This window comes from Pygocentrus nattereri, chromosome 19 (assembly GCF_015220715.1).
Source record: "Pygocentrus nattereri isolate fPygNat1 chromosome 19, fPygNat1.pri, whole genome shotgun sequence".
NCBI lineage: Eukaryota > Metazoa > Chordata > Actinopteri > Characiformes > Serrasalmidae > Pygocentrus > Pygocentrus nattereri.
This window is the reverse complement of record NC_051229.1, coordinates 11,783,625-11,808,304: the sequence shown is the minus strand read 5'-3', so window position 1 is coordinate 11,808,304 and position 24,680 is coordinate 11,783,625. Positions and strand designations below refer to the sequence as shown.

The 24,680-nt window shown below is 38.6% G+C and overlaps 1 protein-coding gene across 1 annotated transcript in view; it reads left to right on the top strand.

Annotated features, from left to right (window-relative positions):
- The first annotated feature begins 1,405 nt into the window (after positions 1–1,405).
- The window catches only part of hecw1b (HECT, C2 and WW domain containing E3 ubiquitin protein ligase 1b), an 89,917-nt gene continuing 66,642 nt past the window's right edge, over positions 1,406–24,680 (top strand). Inside the window, exon 1 of the mRNA XM_017707409.2 lies at positions 1,406–1,641. Within this exon, the coding sequence (XP_017562898.1) occupies positions 1,612–1,641 (30 nt within the window). The 5' untranslated portion in view covers positions 1,406–1,611. The remainder of the gene's footprint in view (positions 1,642–24,680) is intronic.

Sequence of the window (24,680 nt, the reverse complement as noted above, 5' to 3'; positions counted from 1 at the left end):
TCTTCTTAAGAACGGTTGGTGAATGAGGCCCATTTTTTCAAAAATATTGTCTGTCTTTATAGCTGTTCTTAAACGAAAAGTTAAGAAAGAAATTTCTCAAGAAAATTCCAGATTATTATCAAGAGTTATTTTAAGAATAATGAAACATTAAGACATTTTTTTTTTATCTAATGCTCCAAAAAGCACATCCATATAAGATTTCCGTTCTTTAGTCACTTTTGTGAATGTGGTCCGTTTTGTGTTCTTGGAATGACACTTTAACTGACACCTAAGTCATTATTTCAGAGAAATAACAGCACCTTCTGGGGTTTGGCTTCTTTGCTCATCTCTGAGATGTAGATATGGATGGAGGAAGGAAATGAGGGAAGAACCTCATTGAGTGCTGCGTTGGCCAACAGAGCCTGAACACTAACCGATAGATGTCGCCAGCGAGCAGCCTCTTCTTCCACTCGTACCGGGAGATTTTGTTCGAACAGCTTTACTGATTTTCAGAGCTGAAAATAACAAAGGAAGTGCGCGAAATAAGAACCCTGGTGTAAAATATCTTCATCTACGCTGCACTCAGTCGTTTTTGGCTTCTCCGCAATCGACGATAAGCAGACAATGCTGTTTAACCGTTAGCGCCACCCAGTCAACCGACCAATCACCAACAAGCTTCTGCGGTCGGGGTTTTTATTTTTTAATTATTTATTTTTAATTATTGTATTAAAGTTTTAAAATAAATTCAATCATTCAGAACAATTACTATGTGCAGTACTACAATTAGTAAATGATTAATTAACAGGCAAAGAAAATTAAAATGAAAAAATGGAAAAGTACGACGTTTGAATAAATAATAAAAAATCACAACAACCATCGTCACAATTTTCGTCATATCGAGAATAAATGACAGGGACATAAAAAATAAATCAAAAACGTCAAATATTTGAGGATCTTATTTTTAATTATTTTAAGATATGTTAACAAATGCTCCAGTTTTGCTTTTTAAAAGATCATTTCGAGATGGACGTCAGGCTGTTTTGTACTGACTTGAAGGTCTGCTTCTTGAAGGGTTCCTCCGGCTCGCTGAGAAAGTTATCAGTTCTAGTTCAACAGGCTTTTGTTCTTTTGAGCTAAACCGTTATTTAAAATTCAAAAATCTAACTGAAATGATAGATTTGGTCGTGCGTGACTATATATATATATATATATATATATATATATATATATATATATATATATATATATATATATATATATATATATATATATATATATATATGTTTATTTTTGCGAAATAGAGCATTTTAAAAATTTGCAATGAAATTGGAGGCTCCGGCGGCCGTGCGTGTGCGTGCGTGATGACGCAGTGGAGGTGCTGGGAGGGGTTTGAGGCGGTGAAGCCTCGGCGGCACGCCATTGGCTGCAGCCTGCTGGTGGTAGCCTGGGAAAATAAAGGGAGAGGAGGATGCAGCATCCCTCCATCAGCGGCCGAGCGGACAGGGCGATGCTGAGCAGGAGGAGTGGATGTGTGTGTGGTGATGCTTAGGAGGAGGAGTGTGTGTTCGGGGTGTGTGTGAGTGCCGTGACGGAACATGGGAGCGCGCGCTTGAGCGGATTTGCGTTTGGAGCATGATTCACCGCCAGGTGATACTGACCCAGGTAAGCGTGCGCGTGCGCGTGTTGGGTCGGCTTGCTCGCTCACGTTTTGCTCGAATGCAGCAGATTCGATTCGGTGGTCGTCTGGCATGTGTGTGTGTGTGTGTGTGTGTGTGCGTGCGTGTGTGTGAGCGAGCATCTCAGCAGGGAGAGAGGCCTCGATGATTGTCCTTTTGTGTATGCGCGCGCGCGTGTCTGTGTGTGGGATGGGGGATGCGCGTGTGGTTGTGTGCTTGGTGGGGGGGCTTGGTGTCACTATGTAGAACCTACTGGATTGTATTCTGTATTATGATTTTACTTCATAAGCAACGTGTGTTCCCAGCAGTGCATGATGGATGAAAAGGTTCTTAGTAAAGGCAGCTGCTATACACATCATATATACATGACTAATCAAAGAACCATTTCAGTGCAAGGCTATGATGGGGAACCTGTTGTAAATGGTTCTTTAAACCCTTAAACTGCAGGCTTATTACTCAGTAAATAAACTTAAGACTTATTTAGAGAGTGTGGCCCACATACAGGCCACTGCAGTTTTAAAGGGTTAAAGTACACACTTAAAAAGAGATGGTTCCTCAAGGGTTCTTTAGTTCTTTAAGGGCAATGGTTTTATTTTATTTATAGAACCACTTGCATGCTTAAATGGTTCTTTGCGTGGTAAAATGGTTCTTCAGATTGATGGAGAATGTGTTATATATGGTTCTATATAGGACGCATGGTTCCTCAGGGGTTCTTTAGGAAGGGCAGTGGTTTCATTTAGAACTCTGACTTCTATATAGAACCATCTGGATGCTTAAATGAATCTTCGCTTGGTAAAATGGTTCTTTAAATTGATGGAGAATGTCTTGTTCTATATAGAACTTATGGTTCTTCAAGGGATCTTTTGTGAAGGGAATGGTTCTATCTAGAACCATGAGTTCTTTGCATGGTGAAATGGCTCTTTAGATTGATGTAGATTGTGTTGTATATGGTATTGTGTTGAACCTTTTTGAAAGTGGTTCTAGATAGCACCAAAAAGGGTTCTGCTGTTGTTACAAGCCTGACATCCTATCAGTAGCAGAACCCTTTCTGGTGCGATATAGAACCATATGCAACACTTTCGCCACCAATTTGAAAAACCATGCAGAAAAGCATTTAAGGTTGCAAAAGATCCTATTTAGAACTTGTGGTTTAGAACCATCTTTTTAGTGTGAGTGCTTTCCATGTAGCATCCCTTTTGCTACCTTTTTCTGGTACTATATGGAACCTTTTTTGAGTAAGAGTTAAGATTACTGTGAGCTGTAATTTGACCCAACATCCAACTATGTGGTCATTAGTATCATTGTTTTATATCCTGTTAGGTTAATGCAGGCTGTAAAGTCAGTATTACACACAAAAGGATAATAACACACTTATAAGACATTTATCACTAAACAAAACAGTCAACCGGGGTTTACCCATGATGTCATGCTTTATGGAATCAGTATTGATAAAATGAGTAGCCATACACAAGGTCATGTACTGAATTGAATTCATTTGAATGTGTACATAATTTCCACATGAATAAAATGTATTACATCAACACAATGATGTCATCCAGTTTACCTTTAGGTAATAATAGTGTTGAGATCATATGGTTTGTTGGAGGTGGAGATGATGCACACATTAAATCACGTCAGCTGAGTGCATCACCTTTTTAGCGTCTGAGGCCCGTGAGCTGTAATGCCATCCTCATTCTGGTCCGTCCTGAGCTGTTGCTGTGGTCATCTCCTCATTTTCACTCTTTTATGCTACACAGAAGTTGTGAGACTTTTATTCTACCACTAAACAGTGGCAACTCCCTGCCACTAGTGCTAGGCTTATCATTGATGTCACATTTATTAAAGCTGATTTTTCAAAATCTCTTCATAATTCAGTCCTTCAGATGTAAACAAGGTTATTCAGAGGGGTGTGATGTGAAATGCTTTGTTGTAGAGAAACCTGCTGAGTCAGATCTGTTCACAGTGGTGATAGGAACCAGACGTTTGCAGAGTTTAATGCCTCTAAATATGCTTCCATGTGTCTAAGACATTTTTACTTTTATGATGAGATTATGGCCTAAAACATGGTTTTTAAAACTTATCAATGGCGGAGAGGGCTAAAGTAGTCCCCAAATAAAACCCATTTTTGCGAATATACCACTATTTTACTGTTATTAACATTACATATATAAACTCAGAGGACACGTGTAGGTTCACTTGTTTTGGATAGTAAATAAAAAGGCTATATTTGTGTTCGAGACATCTGGTTCCTATCACCACTACTGTAAAGAGTCTGTAAGTTTCTCTATAATAAACCATTTCACATCAGACCACTTTGTTTACATCTCAACAATTGAATTATGCAATGATGTAATGTAACGTATCTTGCACATGTGATGACATTTGAATCAAGTCAATTTAGTGCATTTTTTCAGTATGTTCATTTGTTTAATTGGTCAGTTTTATAGGACTTATCTACTATAGTCACTATCAAACTATAAAAAGAAAACTAATGAAATGAGTGCAAAAAAATTACTGTAAAAAGTCGATGTTTCAATGTAACTCCACTGTACGTCAGTGTGATGGGATTTTTTTTCCCAAGCGATTTTTAAACATTTCTATTGGTCCATTCAACATGAAATGTTCATACTATATAAAGGCCAGCTGGTGTTTTCAAACAATAATGTAAACAATAAAAATTGACACATTTTCAACATGACATTGATGATATTTATCTATATATTATTATTTTATGTATGTTAACACTGAGTGGACTAACACTGAATACTTTTTATATGCAGCCTAATAACCTAGTAGCTCAATTGGAGCAGAATACGTCCTTGTAAACACCTCAATCAGTCTAGTCCGATTGAGGCCATTTGGAATACAGTTTCTGTCAGATTGAACAAAGTGGGTAATCCTGTAAATATTCATCTATGCACAAGTACACACTGGAGTGAAATTACGTTCCTCCAAGGAACAACAGGGTGCAACATAAAACAAAATAAACAAAACAATACAAAGTGCAGTGACGTAAGTGTGCAAAAAAGAAATTAGACTAGAAACAATACAATAAATACGATAAAGAAAACAGACATTAGACACAGTAGACAGGACAGTGCAGCACAGACACAGCACTCATTTCTGAACATGAGGTAGGGTTGTAGAATAAGTTGCAAAGATTATTTAACATGCTGTGATCTGTGAGTAAATACTCCTGCAAATGTCTGTATCCAATTATATTCCCAGTTGTAAAGTTTAAGGACTTTCTGCGCGTGTGCGTCACGTCATAGAAAACAACGTTCATCATGGCGTGAGCAGAAACTGGTCTGTAGAGGAGACGAAATTTATGCTTTGAGCTTAAAAGACAGTGGTGGGACGGAGGTCCAGCTTATGTGACGTCTCCCTCTCGGCCTTCTTTAATAAGTACATGTGAAGTAGATTTTTCTGAGCCGGACTTCATTTTAGAGTGATTAAGAACACAAGCACTGCTCACTGCTGCTCATCTCACTCTGACTGGACGTGATGCTCATTGTCATGGTAACGTCTACACTAAGGCTACGTTTACGCAGCAGGTAAAAGTGGCCCAAATCCGATCTTCTTACTCATATATGTGTGGCAGTGTGAACAGCAAAAACTGCATTGAATCTGACATTTTCAATTCCGATTTGATATGCTTTCGTATGTGGTACTGAAATCCGATCCGTATCTGATCTGCAGCAATGCAACTCAGTCTGAACAGTCAGATCAGAATTCATGCGACTTTTATGTCAGTACAACTCAAGATTTTCATCACTTGGTGCTGCTGAGACTCATAAACAGTTAGGCTGATTATCTGCACCAAAAAATTGAGAAGACTTATGCGATTAGAGACTCATCGCAGCCGCTCCGTGTTCAAAGAGGTTACGAACGAGCGCGGCCGGAGGAGCCCGAGGCGGCAGCATCAGAGAACAGTTTAAAGAATCTGAGGATACGAACTAAAGAAGTGGCCAAATAACACGCAATTTTTACAGCAAACTCGGACACATTGCGGGTGGTGAGCCCAGCTGTCAACCACTGGAACTTTATTATTGTTCCTGTGATGCTGGCGAAGACGAAACCTGGAGCGACTAGTGTTCACTAGCTGTTATGACTCTTTACCTCTGGACGAGCCGCCTCGTGAAGTATATTGTTCTTTTGCGCATGCGGATCGGTTTAGGAGCTGATCTGTTAAGACTGATGTCGCATACAGATCACATTTAAAAGATGGTGTGAACAGGCAAACACAAAATTCGCATTTGGTGAGAAAATCAGATTTGGGCCACTTTTACCTGCTGTGTAAACATTGCCTAAGTGTTTCTCTACACAAGTTTTGGATCAGATTATATAGATTTTCCATCAGATTCTTGAATAGAGTTCATACAAACACCTCAGTTTTAATCTATGATCAGAATGTATTCAATCGGACGGGCAAAAATCTTTGCATGTAAACGCAGCCACTGTTATCAGCAATTTGAAATGATATGATTATCATCGCAATGTATCATCAAAAACAGTAATGGACTCATCTCTATTGCTGATCTTTGGAGAATGGAGTAAACGGGGGCGGTTCAAGTCTAACATGCTGTGGATGTGTAGCAGGCTTATTGTGGATTAGCATTGATTGTGCCATGACCCTTCCTGTAAGAAAGGGACTGTGTAGGCCCTTTGGATGCGCTGCGTATTGATCCGCTCTAAAATCGGCTCTGAGGGAGCACGAGGCTTTGGGGAAGAAACAGAGGCATTTTTCTCTGGCAGGCCAATGCGCTTCCTGCCAAAAGAGCGTCCGCTCAGTATAGAGATCAATAAGACTTATTTTGGGTGTTACGATGCTGTATGTTCAAGTTCCCACTGCAGCCTGGACCACCCAGGGGTTACGGTGCTTATGGAAGCATCAGATATGTCAGCAGGGGTGGCCAGATTGATTAAATCAATAGAACAGACAGGTTCAAGTAATTTATAAGAGGTCGGATGTTGGCTCTTATTCCGCTGCTCGTTGCCAGAGACAATTCTTAATTGTCCATATTCAGAATTGTTAAAAAAGAAAGAACTGGTTATTAGTAAGGGGGAAGCTGTTAAAAACTACCACCAATACACACCTATCAATTATCTAAACTGCACACTTTGTAAAAAGGATGTGTGTAGCAGACTTTCTGTGGACCACAAGTAGGCAGTGAAGCACTCTTTTGGTCCTGGGGCCAACACTGAGGAGGTCCAGTGTTGTGCAGAGGATCAGTTATGGTACAATTGTTATAAAAATCAGTGACAAAATATTTAAATGAACATAGAATGTTAAACAATCTTTTTTTGAACAATAAACAGCATTAATAAAACCCTCCAAAAACGGTGCACAAAGGCAGCTTTATTAATTTGCTTATTAATTTGTAATTTGCTTCTTTGTCCCCCCCCCTTTTTGACACATTATATAAAAAATAAAACAATTATAAAAATGGTATCAGATCTTGACCTCAGATTCAAAAACCATATCAAACCTGAGAATAAATCATGTCATTACACTCATATTGTTTATCAAAGTGTGTTTTCATGAAAGGAATTTTGAGTGGAATGCTCACCTATAGCTGAGCCACATTTTTCTTTTTATATATCTGTCTGTCTCTCTCTCTCTCTCTCTCTCTCTCTCTCTCTCTCTCTCTCTCTCTCTTTATCTCTCACTCTTTTCCTCTCCATTTTCATCCAGTTCAATTTCAAGCAGCGCCTCAGTTTGGAAGGTTCAGTGCTCTGTTAGAGGGATTTATAACACCAGATTGCTTTCACGGCGTCCTGTTGTTTAGAAAAGATATCACAAACTCTCTCAGACTTCATGCTGTAAACAGTCTATGATGTAAGGTTGGACCATAATGTACATTTCTGTAAATTTCATTAATTTTACTGCATATTTAGTCAAATACAAATGTTATATTTCTCTGTAATACTAATCCAGGTGGATTTAATCCCAGTTTCTACAATATCATGTTCTCAAATCAGTGCAGCATTAACAATTACCATATGAGCTTCTAATAGTTCTTAAAAATGATATAATTATATTTGAAAAGGTGGGATGTAGTACTGTTGCAGCGGTTCTCCATTTGGTTAGAAATCAAAATATTATGAAATATCAGTCAAAGCTAAACAGCTGTATTTTTTCTTATACAAATATCTAAGTACCTGATACCTAAATGATTCCGATATCATCATACATCCCTACTTCATGCACCTGAATAACAGAGCCAAACATCCCAGCAGCAGCCTGTGATGCTGATTTCTGTTTCTAGGTCTCCTGTAGAAACTGAAATCACCAAAAGAGCTTGGTTAGTCTCTTTTGTTGGTGGCAGCAGAGGTAGAGATAAAAGATGTTATGACAGATTAAGAAGTACTGGCTCACTGCCCTGAACCTCTCCTTTCACTCTTCTTATTAAATTTACAAAAGTGATCATACAGTAAGGTGCTATGTATGCACACAGTGATGTAATAGGGTTGACACTGCCAAATATGACATATCAGTAAAATGATCCAATACCCAGTACTTATATCAAATTGATTAGGCATTGGACATATAGGGTTGGCAGTATGATCATATTTATCTTTATTATGATAAATTGCATAACATTAACCCCACAATATGCTTTCTCGTCAGTATTAAAGGACACTCACCATCTTCATGGTTCATTACAAAGAAATAATAATTAGTCCTTTTTAACTGGATGTCGTGTTGTAAAGTATGCAAAATGTTAAATAAGTATTTTTTTTTAAATGCAGCTCTGCTGGTTTATTTTTGTCTAGAAACATGAAACATTACGATGCAAATTGTCTGTAAATAAAAAGCTCTTTTAGTGGTATCATGATGTTATTTTTTTTCCATATTATTTATTTTATTTTTCCATCCCTGTAACGGAGAGCGAGGAGGCGGATGCACGTGCTGAGATAAGCGAGATTTATTTTGGGCAAATCCAAAATCAGGGTCGAGACAGTCCAGGGTCATAGAGCCAACACGGACTGAACGGGGGACAGACGTGACAGACATACAATAAACAGGTTCAAACAACACACAGTAACCAGAACAACCAACGCAGCAGATAACACGAACAAAGACCAGCAAACACAAGGGGCAAACACAGGGCTTAAATACACAGGGAAAACAAGGGACAGGTGGAAAACAGGTGGAGACAATCAGGGGCGGAGTCACGAAATGAGGGGGCTAAACCAAAACAAACGCAGATGGGCTAAACACAAACACAAGAACAGGACTGGGAGGGGCCAATCGTGACAATCCCTGTGCAGAAATAGTATTATTGTGTGTTAAGTGCGCAATTAAATTCATTTACATTCCCTTTGCATTGTAAGAGATACTTTAATTTTTTGTAATAATTGTTAGTGATATTAATTGATTCTCCAGTTTTCAGTATCGATATCAGAAAAAAAGTATTGCGTCTGCTCTAGTAAAACTGATATATCATTGCATCTTCAACCGTGCTATAGCTTATCAAGTATAGAAGGTTGCTGAGTCATGTGATAAAACACATGAAATTGAAAAGGCATTTGCTTCATAATCTAACAGCTTGCACAATGCAAACTGACCGGTGCTGCAATTTAGAATGACCTATGATTTCTGAACCTAGGACCACCAACTGAGCAGTTTATGAAACAGTGAAGATGTTTGATAGCAGCTCAAATATCTGAATACCTAAAAATAGCTGTGTATGTGTTGGGCTGTGGGCTACTGTGTGTTTTGTAGGTCAGAGAAAAGAGCCGAGCCTTTCTGAGCAGTCTGTCCACACACACACTTTAAATATGCATGGAGTCATGAGTCACACTCTCATGCTGGGGATGAAGAGATGGTGACGAGAACAGAACGCTGCTCATTTTGTCTGAAATAAAGACCGCCAGTGTGGGCAAAGGGCGGAGGAGGAAAGAGAGAGGATTAGGTGGCGTGAGGTATGTCAGCCAAAGCACATTTATTGCCGATTAGTTTCTAGAGCTGTCCATCTCTACGGTGGGGCAGATGGGGTATGAGATGAAATATATAATAAATACAGTTGTTTCCAGTTTCTAGACATTGTTTTAAAATAGTGTGGTGGGGACATGCATAAGGCTGGCTAGTGGGTGGTATCATCCAAATTCTCCAAATTCCGGCACCGTCTGATGGCAAATTCCAGCAGTACCTGATGTGTGTGAGACGCATGTATAAGACAAATGACTTTAGAGATTTCATGAAGCCAAAGTTGGCATCAATTTGAATTTCGCATTCCACCTTAATCAGAGAGTTGATCAGAGAGGTGCTAGATTGGCCTTCTTGCAGAACTGTCTTCTTTTGAAAGTATTGTCTTATTAAGCTCAAAATAAGACAATGAAGGCCTGGTTGCACAGCTGAAGATTTTAAGAACAGCAAAAAATGTCTACTTTCAAAACTGCCAGTTGGTGTCTTCAGTCCCCAAATGATTTGTAAGTGCTGTTGAAAAGGAAAGGTGATGTAACACAGTAGCAAATGTGCATCTGTCCCAACTTTTTTGGAATGTGTTGCGACGTCAAATTTGGAAAGAATGTATGTTTGAAAAAAGCAGTAGGTCATAAGATAAAACATCAAATATTCTGGTGTTGTACCATTTTCAATGTGTGTGTGTGTGTGTGTATATATATATATATATATATATATATATATATATATATATATATATGACTAATCACTGCTTTCTGTTTTAATTACCATTTTATTACCATCACATACTGTCCCAACTTTTTTGGAATTGGCTTTGTAGTTGTGGACAGACTGTTCTTGCTGGTACAGTCTGGTCACTTCCTGCATTAATATTCTGTCAGCTGTTCTGTTTTTCCTTACATATCGCACTAATGCACAAGCTTTACAGTCACTGAATGTGTTCTTTCAACCACAATTCCTGCCCTGTTTACTGACTTTACGATAAATCTAAATTCAGATGTGACTTTAGTCACTGTTCCTGTTGAAAGAGCCGGTTGAGCAGTCTTTGTCAGTGAACCGCTCAGCATTTTTGTATATGCCAAACAGTAGAGCAGGGTGGTAATTGTGTCATGCAGTTCACCTGGAAGCACCTGCACACGTTATGTTTCTGCACTCATTCATTGAGGATAATCCAAAACCATCCCTTACCGAACCTAATTCAAGCTCACCTGAGAATGCAGAAGTAGCCACAGCAGCCTGCGATATTTAGTTTTAAGAAAGCTAACATAGCCATGTGTTTACATTTTCGGCATGATTCTGACGTGACCACAAGAACAGTGCAGTGCAAATGGCACAGTGGAGGCTATGAAGGAAGCTTTTGAATGCAAAACCAATTGACCTTCGTATATTTCGGGTACTTTACTGAGCTGAGACAAGCTTATTGTAATATTGTCAAGCTTGCACTTTTTCTAGCAGCTACAGCAGTGTTAGCTCACTTGTTACTGACAGCCTGCCTCAGCTTGGGTTTTCCATTTCTGTCGAGTGTCCACAGAAACAGTGACTTCCAGGCTGGGTTTGATGCTGGTTTCAAAGTCCAAACTTTAAGTCTTCTGAATCTTCTGGCTTGTTGTGTTTTCATCAAAATCAGGCAGATGATTTCAGAAGATTCAGGATGATGTATATTCACTGCAGTTTGGGTTCTTTATAGCAGCAACTTTTTAACTTAGAGTAAGAGTTACAGTAAAAAAGCTTATTAATTGTAGAGAAAACGTAGATCTTTACTGAAGTTCCAGTGGTACTTGACTAGCTATATAGCAGGGGCATGGCCATGGTCATACACTGTCAACATAGCCTACTTTTTAACTTTTACCTCTTTTAGTGACCAGCGGTAAGAAATTGGCTTTTCTTCTTGCACACAATGGTATACTGAGTGACTTAGAGTAAAAACACTTGTTGATTCCACAGAAAACGTAGATACTTATGAAAGTTGCTTGTGATATAGGAGGGGTGTGGCCATGCTTGTCCACTACCAACATAGCCGCACCTTTAACAAATTAAACACTGCAGAGGAACTCTGGGAGATTTGGAGAATCATGTTTTGTAGGGTCTGGAATAAACAGTTCAGTATATCTTATCTTACAAAATGTCATGAAAAAAAGTTGAGCAAAGCTTTATTTGTGTCACATAATTCCATTTGAACAAGTAAACACTCGCTCAGAAAGTGTTGCAGTGCATTCAACAATAAGGGCAGCATGGAGCTTCTTTTTCCAGTGATAAAAATACAGTAACACAATGAAAGCTCCAGTTCCACATTCTGATCCATTTAACTATAACCAACATGCATGTGCACAAATTGTTCTGGGGGTAAATTTTCATGATTTAAATGGGATAAATGCACTGAATGGGTCACTAATAGTGAAAAATACTGCCCTGTTTATAAGCCTGATGTTTATCTGTTGCATATGTAACACATGGTCAGTTACCACTGACATAAATTCACGTGTACTTAGAAAAGTCATTTGAATTCTTTCACTCAAAACTGATTTACAATAAAAGCCCATGTGCAGGTGCTTCATCCATTGTTTTCTATTGTAAGAAAGTTTTGTGTTAGCAAGTTTTCTCTTCTTTGCTAAGCACAGCTCTTGTCCATATTTATTGATGGCACAATATAGACAATGCAGGTAGAGATTAGGTTCATTTTATCTTTGTCTTATCTCTATGTATTCTTTTGAATATTAGCACTTTCCTCACAAATAAACAGCCTGGATGAATATTTTAAATATATGTTTCTCAGATGGTTTAAGACGTTTTATCAGTACTGTGCCAACTATAGTCTTGTTTAATTCCAGGGAGAGATGTCCAATGCCCAGTTATGTAACACATAGCTGAGATTCCTCCCTACGCAACATGCACCTGCGAAACCGGTGGCCAGCGGGCATCTGGCCAGCTCTTCTGTTCCTGCACGTGTGTCCACGTTACGGATTCCTGCGACACAGCAAGACATGAGTGGCTTCTCAGCCAGGCTTAACTCAGCCTGCTCCCATGGGCTTAATGATCATAATTAATTTAGCAGAGGCTGAGACGATCGCTAAGCGCGCAGGAAAAGCTTCCATTAGGCTTGTCCACACAAACCCGGCCACTGGAGTGGCCAGTGGGTTTCAGCATGTCACAGCTTAATGTCTGAATCGTTTTTTGGTAAATAGAACAGGGGTTTCAACTTTACAAATGAGGAATTGCTCTGTTTCCTGACATCACTGGAACCAGTCAAAGCTTTCTGAGGTTGAGATGGATTTTTTATTAAACTGGAAATCAAATTAAATATAATATGAGTTTACTCAGCGTTTAGTGGGTCCACCTGTTTCCTTTGTTACTGCTTCCATTGTTTTCAGGAGACTCATTTTCAGCTTTTCAAAGAAATCTGGAGAAATGTTTTTCCACACCTCCAAAGTTTAGTCTTATAAGTTGGTTACATTTTTTGCTTCTCATGATGAAAATAACCCCAAAAACATTCAGTGGTCTGGTCTCTGTTCTGAGAGCACCAGCGGCTTCTTTGTTTATTTTGCAACTTGTCTTCTTGTCTTTTTATTTATTTTTTTGTCAGTTTCCTTTTCTCAGTAGGAGCTTCTTGACAGCTACACATTCTTTCAGGCTCATCGCTTAGTGGAAAAATGGACAGAAATGGATTGTAAGAGTGGAGCTTGATTTTCTCCTCTCTCTCAAAGATGAAAGCTTTAAGAATTGTTTATCTAAAGTGGTCAGTTTTGGGGATCTGCCAGGTCTTTCATGGTTGTTGGGGCCCAGTTTTCTCTGTATCTTGTATTATTTTTTGAACTTCAGTTATGGAATCTGTTTTCACTTTTTTTTACTCTTTTTGTTATGCAAGTGGATTATCTTATCACTAATATCTCCTGAAAAACGAATAATCTGTGCTTAGTGGCTGTTTTGGCTAGAAACAAAATAAACCAAGAGTGGTCTCCAGCTTTTCTACTGACTTTTTTTTAGCTGCGAGCTGAAGTAGGTTGAACAGTTCTGTAGCTGTTTACATCTATTAATTTAGCGGAAGCTCTTTTCCAAAGCAACTTATAAAACATGCAAACAGTGGAAGCTAAACTGATACCTGGTATTTGGAGATACTGCAAGATTCCCTAACCTAAGAGACAGAAGCCCTGCACTTGGATGATCTAATTAAATAAATAATGTACAGATCTGTTTTTTGTCTGGATGCTGTGCAAAGGTTGAGTACGTTACAATATTCAATATTACTCACATCTCTAACAAAGTGCTCTACAATTAGATTCTCTCCCACGCGCACTGTTATCCGATCCCAGTCTGCGTGTGACCCATGATATGCTGTACAACTGGCCAAAGTGTGTGTTCAGTACCCTGCTGGTAGTGTTGCTGAATCTGACCACTGCTGTGTCCAGTTCTCCACTGCCTCTGCAGTAACCTCCATCTCACCTCATCTTCAGCCTCCTCCTGACTGCTAGCTGTGATGCATCTTCTGCTAGCATATCTCCAGCGTCCTGAATGACAAAATGTATTGCTTTCATTTGCAGCCGGTGTATTTTGTCTCCACTTTGCAACACTTAAACTAAGGGCCTGTGTGGGGTCACACATGTGAGTTGCCAGTTTATTATGTTCACCTACCTTGTATGTACACTCATTGGCCCTTATTTATTAAGGTTCTGTCAAAAAAGCACAGATTTGACCACCTTTAATGACGAATGAACTACTCTGCGTCTGATTCGAGACAGATGATGAGAAATGGTGAGTCAGCTTCAGTGCGTGAAATCAAGCGCCAGCCTGCTAGCACCTCATTTACATATTATTCACATGAAGCACACCCTAATTCATCAGATGTTTCGGTAGACGACAGAATTAAACGACTTAAGCGTGGTTGAATGTGCTTGTAGGCAGAGTTTGAGTTGAACTGTGCCCCCTATTGACCAAACATTGTAGAGTTACAGTTATGACAACTGGAAAGATTCAAATGTAAAGCAAAACAAAAGAACATAGTACTTTTTAGATGGTAGAATGATTGTGTAGTGTGCTCAGGGTGTAGTGCGGTACTATTGCAATGTATGAGGTCCTTCTGCACGAGCTGTGTTTCGTTTTGTGTATTTTTTGTGCGGTGTCAGTAGAATAAAATTAAAGAATTGCAATATGTCTTTAAATGGAATGTGGAATAGTTGCAGTATTTGTTTATAACAATGTGCATGTAAAATATGTCTTTTGCACTGAATTGCCATGTGGACAATTTGTTAGTGTTATTTATTTTCAATTTTATTCCTATTAATAGTTTTATTAGTAATTTTGTTATTATTTATTAATAGAGTTATTGATAATGAATTTGATTAGTTAACCACAAATCAAGCATTTTTTCCAGAATAATAAACTAGGAGTGGGCAATATGCCAATATTTTATCGTTATCATGCTATTTTGATGTCACAATATACTTTTCTGAGCATATCATGGATATCATAAGTGCTTAAAGAACACTGGTTAACTAAATGTTTCATCTCAAAGTGAGCGTAATTAGGCCTGTATAATTGGATTTAGTGCAGTGCAGCTTGTAAATTAGTAAATAAAAATTATTGTTAATTTTATACGTGACATTATAGGTTTTATTTGTCTGTTCTATCATATTAAGTCTCAGTAAAACTAAATATCTTGATGCATATTGTCTGTCATGAACATTTTTCAAGATTCAAGAGTTTTATTGTCATGTGCACAGCAGAACAGGCAGTTGCACTGTACAATGAAATTCTTACTTTGCTGTTCCTCCATTCACCGAATATAATCTTAAGAGAATAAAAAAAGAAAATGTAAGAATAACTCTAAAAACAGTAGTATAAAGTAAAAGTAAAAAATGTACAGTATGTGCAAAGTTGAAATAAAATTAAAGTTACACGAACATGTCTTGGAAGTATTGTCATGTGTATATATTTTCACCATGTGCCAAAACTATTACACTCAAATTTACCATTAAACTGTCATTCTCAAATTTATACACACTCCTAGCAGAAATTTGCATGCACTTATTTTACAATCAGATCTGACTATGCGCAACTTTGATGACCATTTTATCAGAAACACCTACCATATAGATGCGCTTTGCAGGTTTACCATTACCAACTGTAGCCTGTCTGTTATTGTATAATGTATTAGCCGTCCTGTACCTTCTACAGTGGAGAGGGACCACCATAGGGCCTCTGCTGACCAGACATTATTTGGTTGGTGGACCATTATCACCACAGTAGTGGTATCAGCAGGGTAATGTGGATGATGCTGGTATGCGTGTATCACACATGGTGATGGTGCCGCAGTATTTTCTCCAATTAGTGTCACTGCTAGATTGAGAGTGGTCCATTAGCCAAAAAATCCAGCCAAGAGTGGCTCTGTGGTCTAAAACTGACCATTAATAAAGTCTTGAGGATCTCAAACAAAAATTGTCTATCAACAGATAGGATACAGTCTCTAAATGTACACCAGCAAAGGAAGGTTTATATTATAGTGGCCATGTGTAACTTGCATATTAGTTTGATTGTATACTGAATATCTTTCAGTAAGTATTGCAGTCTGTATCGTTCATGTAAGTAGACAGAATGTCCCAGAAATGTCACCTGAATGGGCTTACCTGTTGGCCCTGAGCCTTTGGCGCATCACTCCTCTCAGTCTGACTGAAGGCCTTACTAGCTCTGTTTCTGCACCTGCATCATCTCCCGGCAGGCAGTCTACCTTTTCACCCTTTACTGACGCAAACAGTTATAGTTATAACTGATGATAGTTTGAATAGATTAGTTTGATAGATGAGATAGTGACAGTGATAGTTTGGCAAACAATTAAATGAACATAATTTTCCCTCTTGCCTTTTGTAGTCAATCTGTTAAAAAAAAAAAGTTCAGTGTTTGAAGTTTGTTTATTTAGGTTCACACTGGAGCTTATGCTGTTTATGTGCTTTCTGACACTGTATGACATGATGTGATGTACCACAGGCTTAAAATGCATGGGGTTACACAGCACAGCTAACACAGTACCCATCTTGAAGCCTGCATTTTATCCATTTTTATTGTAGAATTTAATGCCTCTGAAAGCCCCTCACAGAAAGTTATACATGACTTTGTTACGAGTATTCTGACTGATGAGATTGTTTTACAATAGCTTTGAGATGTGTTTTGGGGTAAGGTACATGCAGGGTGTTGTAAGGCTAAATAATCCCAAAGAAAACATATTTATTCAGATTCTCCACTATTTTACCATCTTCAGCATTACACATAGAAACTCAGAAGACACATGTAGACCTGCTGATCATGTTGGATACTAAATAACATGCCTATTTTTATTTTTGCATTGTGGATATGCCTTCTGCCTTCTGGTTCCTATCACCACCACTGTAAAGAAACCACTATATTTCTCTGAAATGAACCATTTCACATCTCAACTGGTTGAATTATGCAAAAATGAAAAAAAAAAAATCTGAATTCCCCTATAACTCTAGCATAATGATGTCCAAGAGAGTCGACGGGTGTGTTATAAGTTCTGATAGGGTTAACGCAGTATGACCCTTCCTGTTAGGTAGGTTGCATGATTACAAGATTGCATTAACGAGTGTGACTCACTCAAGTCAAACGGAGGCGAAGAGGAAGCTAATCGCACTGCTTTAGTCTGTAGTGTGTGAATAGCAGCTCTGAACGTGGGTTTTGAGTCTTTTGTTTGAGAGTTTTTATGTTTTCACGGACTATTTAATAGCTCTTTTAAAGCCTTCATTAAAATAGGTTACTGTCTTTAATAGAAACACTTTATTTATGGAGAGCTTTTTGGGTGGAAGAGTTGGAGATGGGGAAAGACTTTTCTTCATGAGTCATCACTGTACACCCTACTCTTACTCATACTGAAGCTTGTGTTTACTGCACAGTGGAAAGACACATCTTCCTCTTCTCCTCTGCGGCACACACACGGACAAGAAATCTGGCCTCGATGAAACGTCCACAAACATGATGTAGAAAAATGTAGAATTCTAACTGACCACTAAATGTTATTAGTTCACTTAATAGTGAGGTGAACATCCTAACTAATTCCTCGTAGCTCTCATTGGTTGTTAGCTACATTCGTGGAATATTAGGAAATCAGTGTGCAGACGCACTCTTTTATTTCCTATACTGAACTAAAAGGAAGTGTAACTAGGCAAATTCATAAAAAAAGCAATATTTTGCCCAATGGTTTAAGCCTGATTCAGACAGGATTGTATTTACATAGGATCCTTGGGTAATTTCTTCTTATACAGGGGCTACTCTGTGATTTAACTTTCCATCCACATCTGTTTCCCCCCCCAAGAAAATTCCAGGTTTAATTACCTACAGTACAAATCTCTAGATTTGTCCTTGTGTAGGGCTGGTTTTTGACTGCTACTTCTATCTGTACTTAAGGGCAGACTATACAATACTGAAGAACAATTGTTGATATTTGAACTCAACAGCAAAACAAACATACGTCTCCCTTCAGTGCTCCTTCAGAGGCTCATTCCCCAAATTCAGGGACATGCATTGCCAAAGCCAGTGACACTGGGCTGGAAAACTTGTTTTTTTTTAGATCTTTGTGGCCATAAAACCCAAACATTATAAAAAAAATACCATGACAATATTATAGCAAACAACAACACAGCAAGAAAAGTAATTAATATTACTTAACATTAGCAGATGGCACAAAACAATACCTTTTGGTTATGTGAGCAAAAATAAGTTAATCTTGCCCACCTGTCAAGCGGGAAAAGCGGAAATTATATTGTCAATGTAATTTTTTAAACCTCCCTGCCTGACACCTTTACCCAGAGCTGTGAAGCATGGAATGTAATACTAGTACCCATACTTTAGCAACATAAAAACGACATAGCCGTATCACGTTATATTTTTATCATCATGCACATGCCGCCCCAGTCATTATGTAGCAGAGCCTGATGCCCTTTGCTTGATTAGTAGCATGACGATAATGCCAATTTCTGCTAGTGCATATATGAATTTTTTCTGTTTTGAATTAACTTCAGGCTAACAGTGGAGGGTTTTTGTCATGCCGGGTTCAGTACTGCACAGCTGGACTCTCCACACAGATTATTGCAAATGAGGTTTGTGATAGACTTTCAGGTAACTTTTCTACTTTGCATTCTACTCAGTTTTACAGTGAGTCTCTTTAACTTAAAGACTAGCTCTGAATATTACTGGATTAGCCTGTCAGCCCAATAACAGCCTGCTGAGCTGCTAAACAAAACCAAAGGTTTCAGACGTTTTGTTTGCTTTTGTGCCTTTTACTTCCTACGGTAAAAGTTTGTGACTGCAAACATACATGTATGCAAAACTGAGCGTTATTTCCTTCTCCATGCAAGGTGGAATGTAAATTTTTTGAGGAAGTCTGTCTGCTCCTCCTTCTGCTGTGCTGTGGCTGCACCTGATCAGCAACTTGCCTGAGTAAATTACAGTGACTGTATTTCAGAGTGCTCATGATAACGTTACTTTACGTGTTTAATGTCAGAGTGTACCGATTTGCCAAACACATGTTATGGATACTTGCTTTTCCACAAAGTTGGATTTCTTCTTCTTTGTAATTTGTGGAATGTTATATTCGATGCAATGCAACAGAGATGCTCTTTTTTGACATATTGGTAAACTATTCTGTGAAAATCTCCAATTAGGAGAAAATCTGGACAGATGCACAAGTGTAGACAGATAAAGACAGGCAGAGGAAAAACAGAGTGCACAGATCAGGTGGTGCATGCAACACAGGGAGAGCAGAAAGACAGTAGAAAAACAGACTGTGACACAAACACAGTTTGGGGTTGGCCAGGACAGACAGACAGAGCTGAAGGATGCGTTCTCACTCTGACGATTGAGTGGCTCTGCACAGATCTCCATAATCCAAGTGTGTTTGTTTTAAAGGAGGCATTGTCTCAGTACAAAGTATACACTGGGCCTTCCTTCTCTCTCTCTCTCTCTCTCTCTCTCTCACATGCTGTATTTGTGCTGCTTCAGTGACTGTGTTAAAGCAGCTCTGCTCCAGAGAGGACTGGCATGCTTACCTTTACCCCAGCCCCCAATTTAAGTTTGTGCATCTCTCCATGACTGTATAAAAGGAGCCCCTACACTGCCAGAAAAAAAGGGCAGCAGTGAGTGCCAACATTACAACTAACCTCAAAGGTGGGATTAATTGTAACAGATGGAGGGGCCAGTTGTAGCAGTGGGTAAAAACATATATTAAATTGATGCCAAATACAATTATATCAATACAGTTCTATGTTTTTTGCATGGGTACTCGAGTACTCAGTTAGATGTAACCGTATTGTTGTGGTTAATCAGAGGACGGTGGAGAAGACATACAGACTGACAATCCGGTGAAACGCCAATTTTGCTTTAACTGTAAAATGTAAAAGTGCTTTATTATTTGTGAGTAAGCATGTTCTGCTTTGCTACTCTGAAATGTGAGTGCAAAGGACGTGGCTGAGAAGGCTGAGATGCTGACTAAGCTGATTCTGCAAACAAAGCTGATTTTCGTCTAGAAGCGGTTAAAGTATATTTCACTGACACGCTAACTTATTGGCACATTATCCACTGCAGAGGAAAAAACATGTGTAGGTGGTGGCAAGTCTCCATCATCATGCAGTGTTGTAGCAGGTAGCTGTGTTAGCTCATTAACACATCTGAGGCAGTCTCTGTTATGTTACTCATGTAATACCAAACCTACTGATTTGCCTTGGCTATTTATGATAATGAAACATGTTTGGAAATGTATTTCTCTGTGTGATGCTAAATATTTGCACAACACCAGTGCTGGCAGTGCTCCACATTGATTTCAGCTGAAATCTGTTTTTTTTTTTTTTCCCCAATTTTCTCCCCAATTTAGATGTAGCCAGTTCCACCCCTGTTAGGCCTCCACCAATCACACAGTACCCCCAGCGCTAGGAGGGTGAAAGCTAGCACAGGCTTCTGTGAAACACGCCACAACAAAACTGTGAAACAAGCCACAAGCGAGCCGCATCTTTTCAAACTGTTGCTAACACAGCTAAAAGACACCTGTGCCAGCAAGCATCGCGCTGAGTGATGGTGAAGACGGAGAGCGAGACTAACTGTGCTGTCTTGGACTCTTGGACATCCAGTGATGGATGTAGCATTGTTTTTTTTCCTGGCTGGCCTCCCACAGTACGAAGACATGCAGTCAGGCCAAGTGGAAATTAAATTGCCGCTAGGTGTGAATGTATATGATTGTAGGTCTGCCCCATGATGGACTGGTGACCTGTCCAGGTTGTTTCCTGCCTTCCGCCCAATGAACACTGCGACAGCACCCTCTGTAATCCAGAAGGATATGTGGCTTAGAAGAGGGATGGATGATGTTTTTTTCCTTCTCCGTGGTCATCCATGGACTCTTTCACATACTTTCACACTCAAGTATGAAACTTTGTCAGAATCCCTAGTAAAAGAAGTTGTGTTGAATGTGGCAAATTTGTTTTTGACCACAAGGTAGAAAAGCAAAAATCAGCTGTAGATCTATAGTACGTTTGATGAATCACTGCATAAAAACTTCCAATAAAATTGTTCTGAATTTACATAGGAGGGTATGGACTGTTCTGATTGTTTGTTTAGGAGGCGTAGTTGTAACACAGTGGTAAACTAACCCCAGTGCTTTAGCCTGGCTATCTCTCACTGTGAGTTATTTACATGCTTTGAAGTGATGCTATATTACAGCCACTGACAGTGTGATTAAAACAGTATAGCCGTGACTTATTTTCCCAATTCAGTAATTGAAAAACACACAGAGAAGTTTATTTTATGCTACAAAAAGTGGCTTCAGGGTCTTCAGGGTGAATCTTCTGAACCCATGTTAATTTGTGCCGCACTCAAGCCCACTGTACAGGTACACTGAAAGATGAGATGGAACTGCTGATAGATTATGCAGCAGCTGTCAAAATGAGTATAGATTCAAAGTATGTTCAACTTTTTTAGATCACTGTACTAGTACCAGCACACTTCTGTTGAAGCATCCACTTCTGGATTGTTTTACATCGCCTCTCTGTATCAAATGTTAGCAAATCTGTGGGATCTTACCTTCAAAGCCTTGCCTCTATCCACAGAGACATCATAATCCAAAACATGTGGTCTTGATAACACATCAAGAGTCAGAGATCAGTTTAGAGATCTAGGAGTCAGGTGGAAATAAACTCCCAATTTTTAGCCTCTCTTACTCTGTGTCAGTAAATCATAGAATTATTCTGATGATTGGGAAAAAAACTTGAGAGTGTTACCTTTCAGATGAGACCAAGATCATAACTATATGTAGGAATAGGGCTCCCTGTTGGGGCGGCAGTTAAAAGGTTAACCTAATAAACTGGCGCCTCAGTGTGTTTCTATTAGAGTGGAATCAGTCATTGTGACTGCTGTACGGACGGGTAGGCCTCAACTCCTCTGGGAAAAGGGATTAAAGGTGGAAACGAAATGCAAGGTTAAGAGGAATATTGAGTGTGTCAGGATTACAGTGGACAATAGTAGTGCTCTGTGTTTTCTGTCGTCTCGTGGGCAGTAAGAGATAGGGCAAATTACAAATGGGCCACAAATGGGCCTTTGAAGTGACAGTGAAGACAGACTTAAAGTTAATACCTGTCAGATTATGTTTGCATGTGTGAATTAGTTCTGTCAGTATCAATCATAGTTATTTTGATTATTGAATAACCTGTGCCAAACAATAAACACAGGCACAATAACATATTATACAGCGTCTTTCAAACAAGAGAGACCAATATAACAATTTCAAATATGCATTATTACAGGCTCTGCAGGTACTAGCAAATTGCATTTAATGCATTTTAAGTCATTGTAATAGCATTGTAATAAGAAATCATTAAATCTGACTTTTGCCAGTCATTTCATGAAAATCACATGGCCATGCCTTTCATAAATCCTCACTTTATATGCAGAGTGCAGCACCACCACTACGAGAATACGAATATCTGCTAGCAACTCTGTGAGAATTTTCATGCTAATGGTGGTGTTGAGTTCCCAAAGAGGGTTTAATGCTGCTTAGGCCAGCTCTGCTTAAACACATTCAAAGCATGTAACAGATATTCAAATGTCAGATACTTTACTTTGTGTGTTGCAGTTTTCCTGCAGTAGACTGAATGTAGCTGGAATAGGCTATTAGCCTGTTAGCATTTTACTTCATACACTTTCACTTCATATGTTAACTCTTTTCAGCATAAAACAATGACTTTAATTTTACACGCATAAAATTATAGCAATGCAACATATGTGCATTCGTGAGGTCCTGCTAATGTGGGTTTCCTCTCTTTCAGTGGTGCATACAAAAGCGACTTGAGGGCTAACAAACTGAATATTGTTGGAGTAATCAGTTAGCCTGTTAGCTGAACAGAACCTTTTACTTTGAACACATTTTCACTTCATATGCTTACAATTTGCCGCAAAAAACATTGACTGAAAACATTGGCAATCTGGCCAAAAGATATCTAGATCTAAATCTAGATCTTTTCGCGATGAACAATACATGTAATTTTTTTTACATATTTTTGGGATTTGATAAATTGGGAAAAAAACATGATGGAAAATAGAAGTGCTAGTTTAAAAAAATATATAAGTACAATGATTTTTATTCATAATTTATGTCCTAAGAGTTTTTTGGATTTGCAAATACCTACAATATGCTTAGAAGAAAGAATTGTTCAGTTTTGCAGGCCTGTTTTCTTGAAAATTTTTGTGTTTTCCTTACTATAAAACACTTGATTCCACTCATTGGGTAGATATTAGCAAGCTGATAAGTGAAGTGCTGAGTGAGGTGCCGTGCATGAAGCCCGCAGGACTGAGATTGAGAACCACTGGATTAAGCCTAGTATTAAAACGATTTTCAGTGCAGCAGACCCATCAGCAGAGTAAGCCTAGGCTTAGAATCAAGAAAAGAGGCCCTAAATGCACCTGATCCTTTCTCTGTTGCTATCAAAAGAAACAATGCACTTCCTCCTGCTACCCAGCTGTAGTAGTTTCTTATCCCTTTCTCAACTCTGTCCTAGAGGGCCAGTTTTCTGTTTCCTGTTTCATTGTCACAGGTGCTAGTGCCACAGTCTTGGCATAACCTCAGCCCTCCTGACACTGTAATTTTCCAGTACAATACTTATGATACATAATAAGTCACAATGCGTCTTGATATCGCAATTTAAGCAGTGGTTAATGCCTAAAACAGCCTCTGAAAAAAGGTATGTATGACACACAGAGTGAAAAAGCGTTTACACATTCAACTCAAATGCAACAGGAACGTATCTCCAGTTACACAGAAGCTACATAGAGCCTTATGAGATTTCCTGGCCTTTCATAGCTACTGCCATCTATAGGCATTAATCAGGTACTTCATTCCAACTCCAGTGAGATTTTACTGAATTTCAGTGATTCAAATGTGAACATCTACACAAATTTATCTTTCAGTTTACTTTTGGCTGTAATTCTGTTGATTTATATTTTATTAATGTGGATATTATGTACTTATTTGAATAATAAAATAAATTCAGTGCATAATGTATTGTTATGTATGTACAGTTATGCATAGAACAGGTATGAATACACAGATAAATTAATATCACTGCAATGGTTCAATACATTTATGCAACATAAACAATGTAAAAGCCAGCTAATAATGTTGAAAAGTTAAAGTGGTTGTAGACTTTCAGCTTAACTGTCTATGCTGTGTATATGTACTTTGGGGTTATTCAAAGCTGAAGGAGTTCGTTTTGTTATTTGGTAGTGTAAACAGTGGTTGTTATGGTATTCCAGGTTGCAGTGGTGGGCGAGGTACACAAATCATGTACTTGAGTTAAAGTAGAGAGACCCAAGGTAAAAAATGATTCCAGTAAAAGTAGAAGTTCCTCCCTTTAGACCCACACTTTAGTAAAAGTATAAAAGTATTTGTCTTCAAATGTACTTAAGTATCGAAAGTAAAAGTACTAAAAGATTAATTATGACTTTAATGTCCTGTTATCATTTTTTTAACAAGACTATTGCTTCATTAACTCATTTTAGGTGAAATACTGTAGTGTCACTCTTGGTTAACCAATCTTTTAATAGAATATCATTAATTA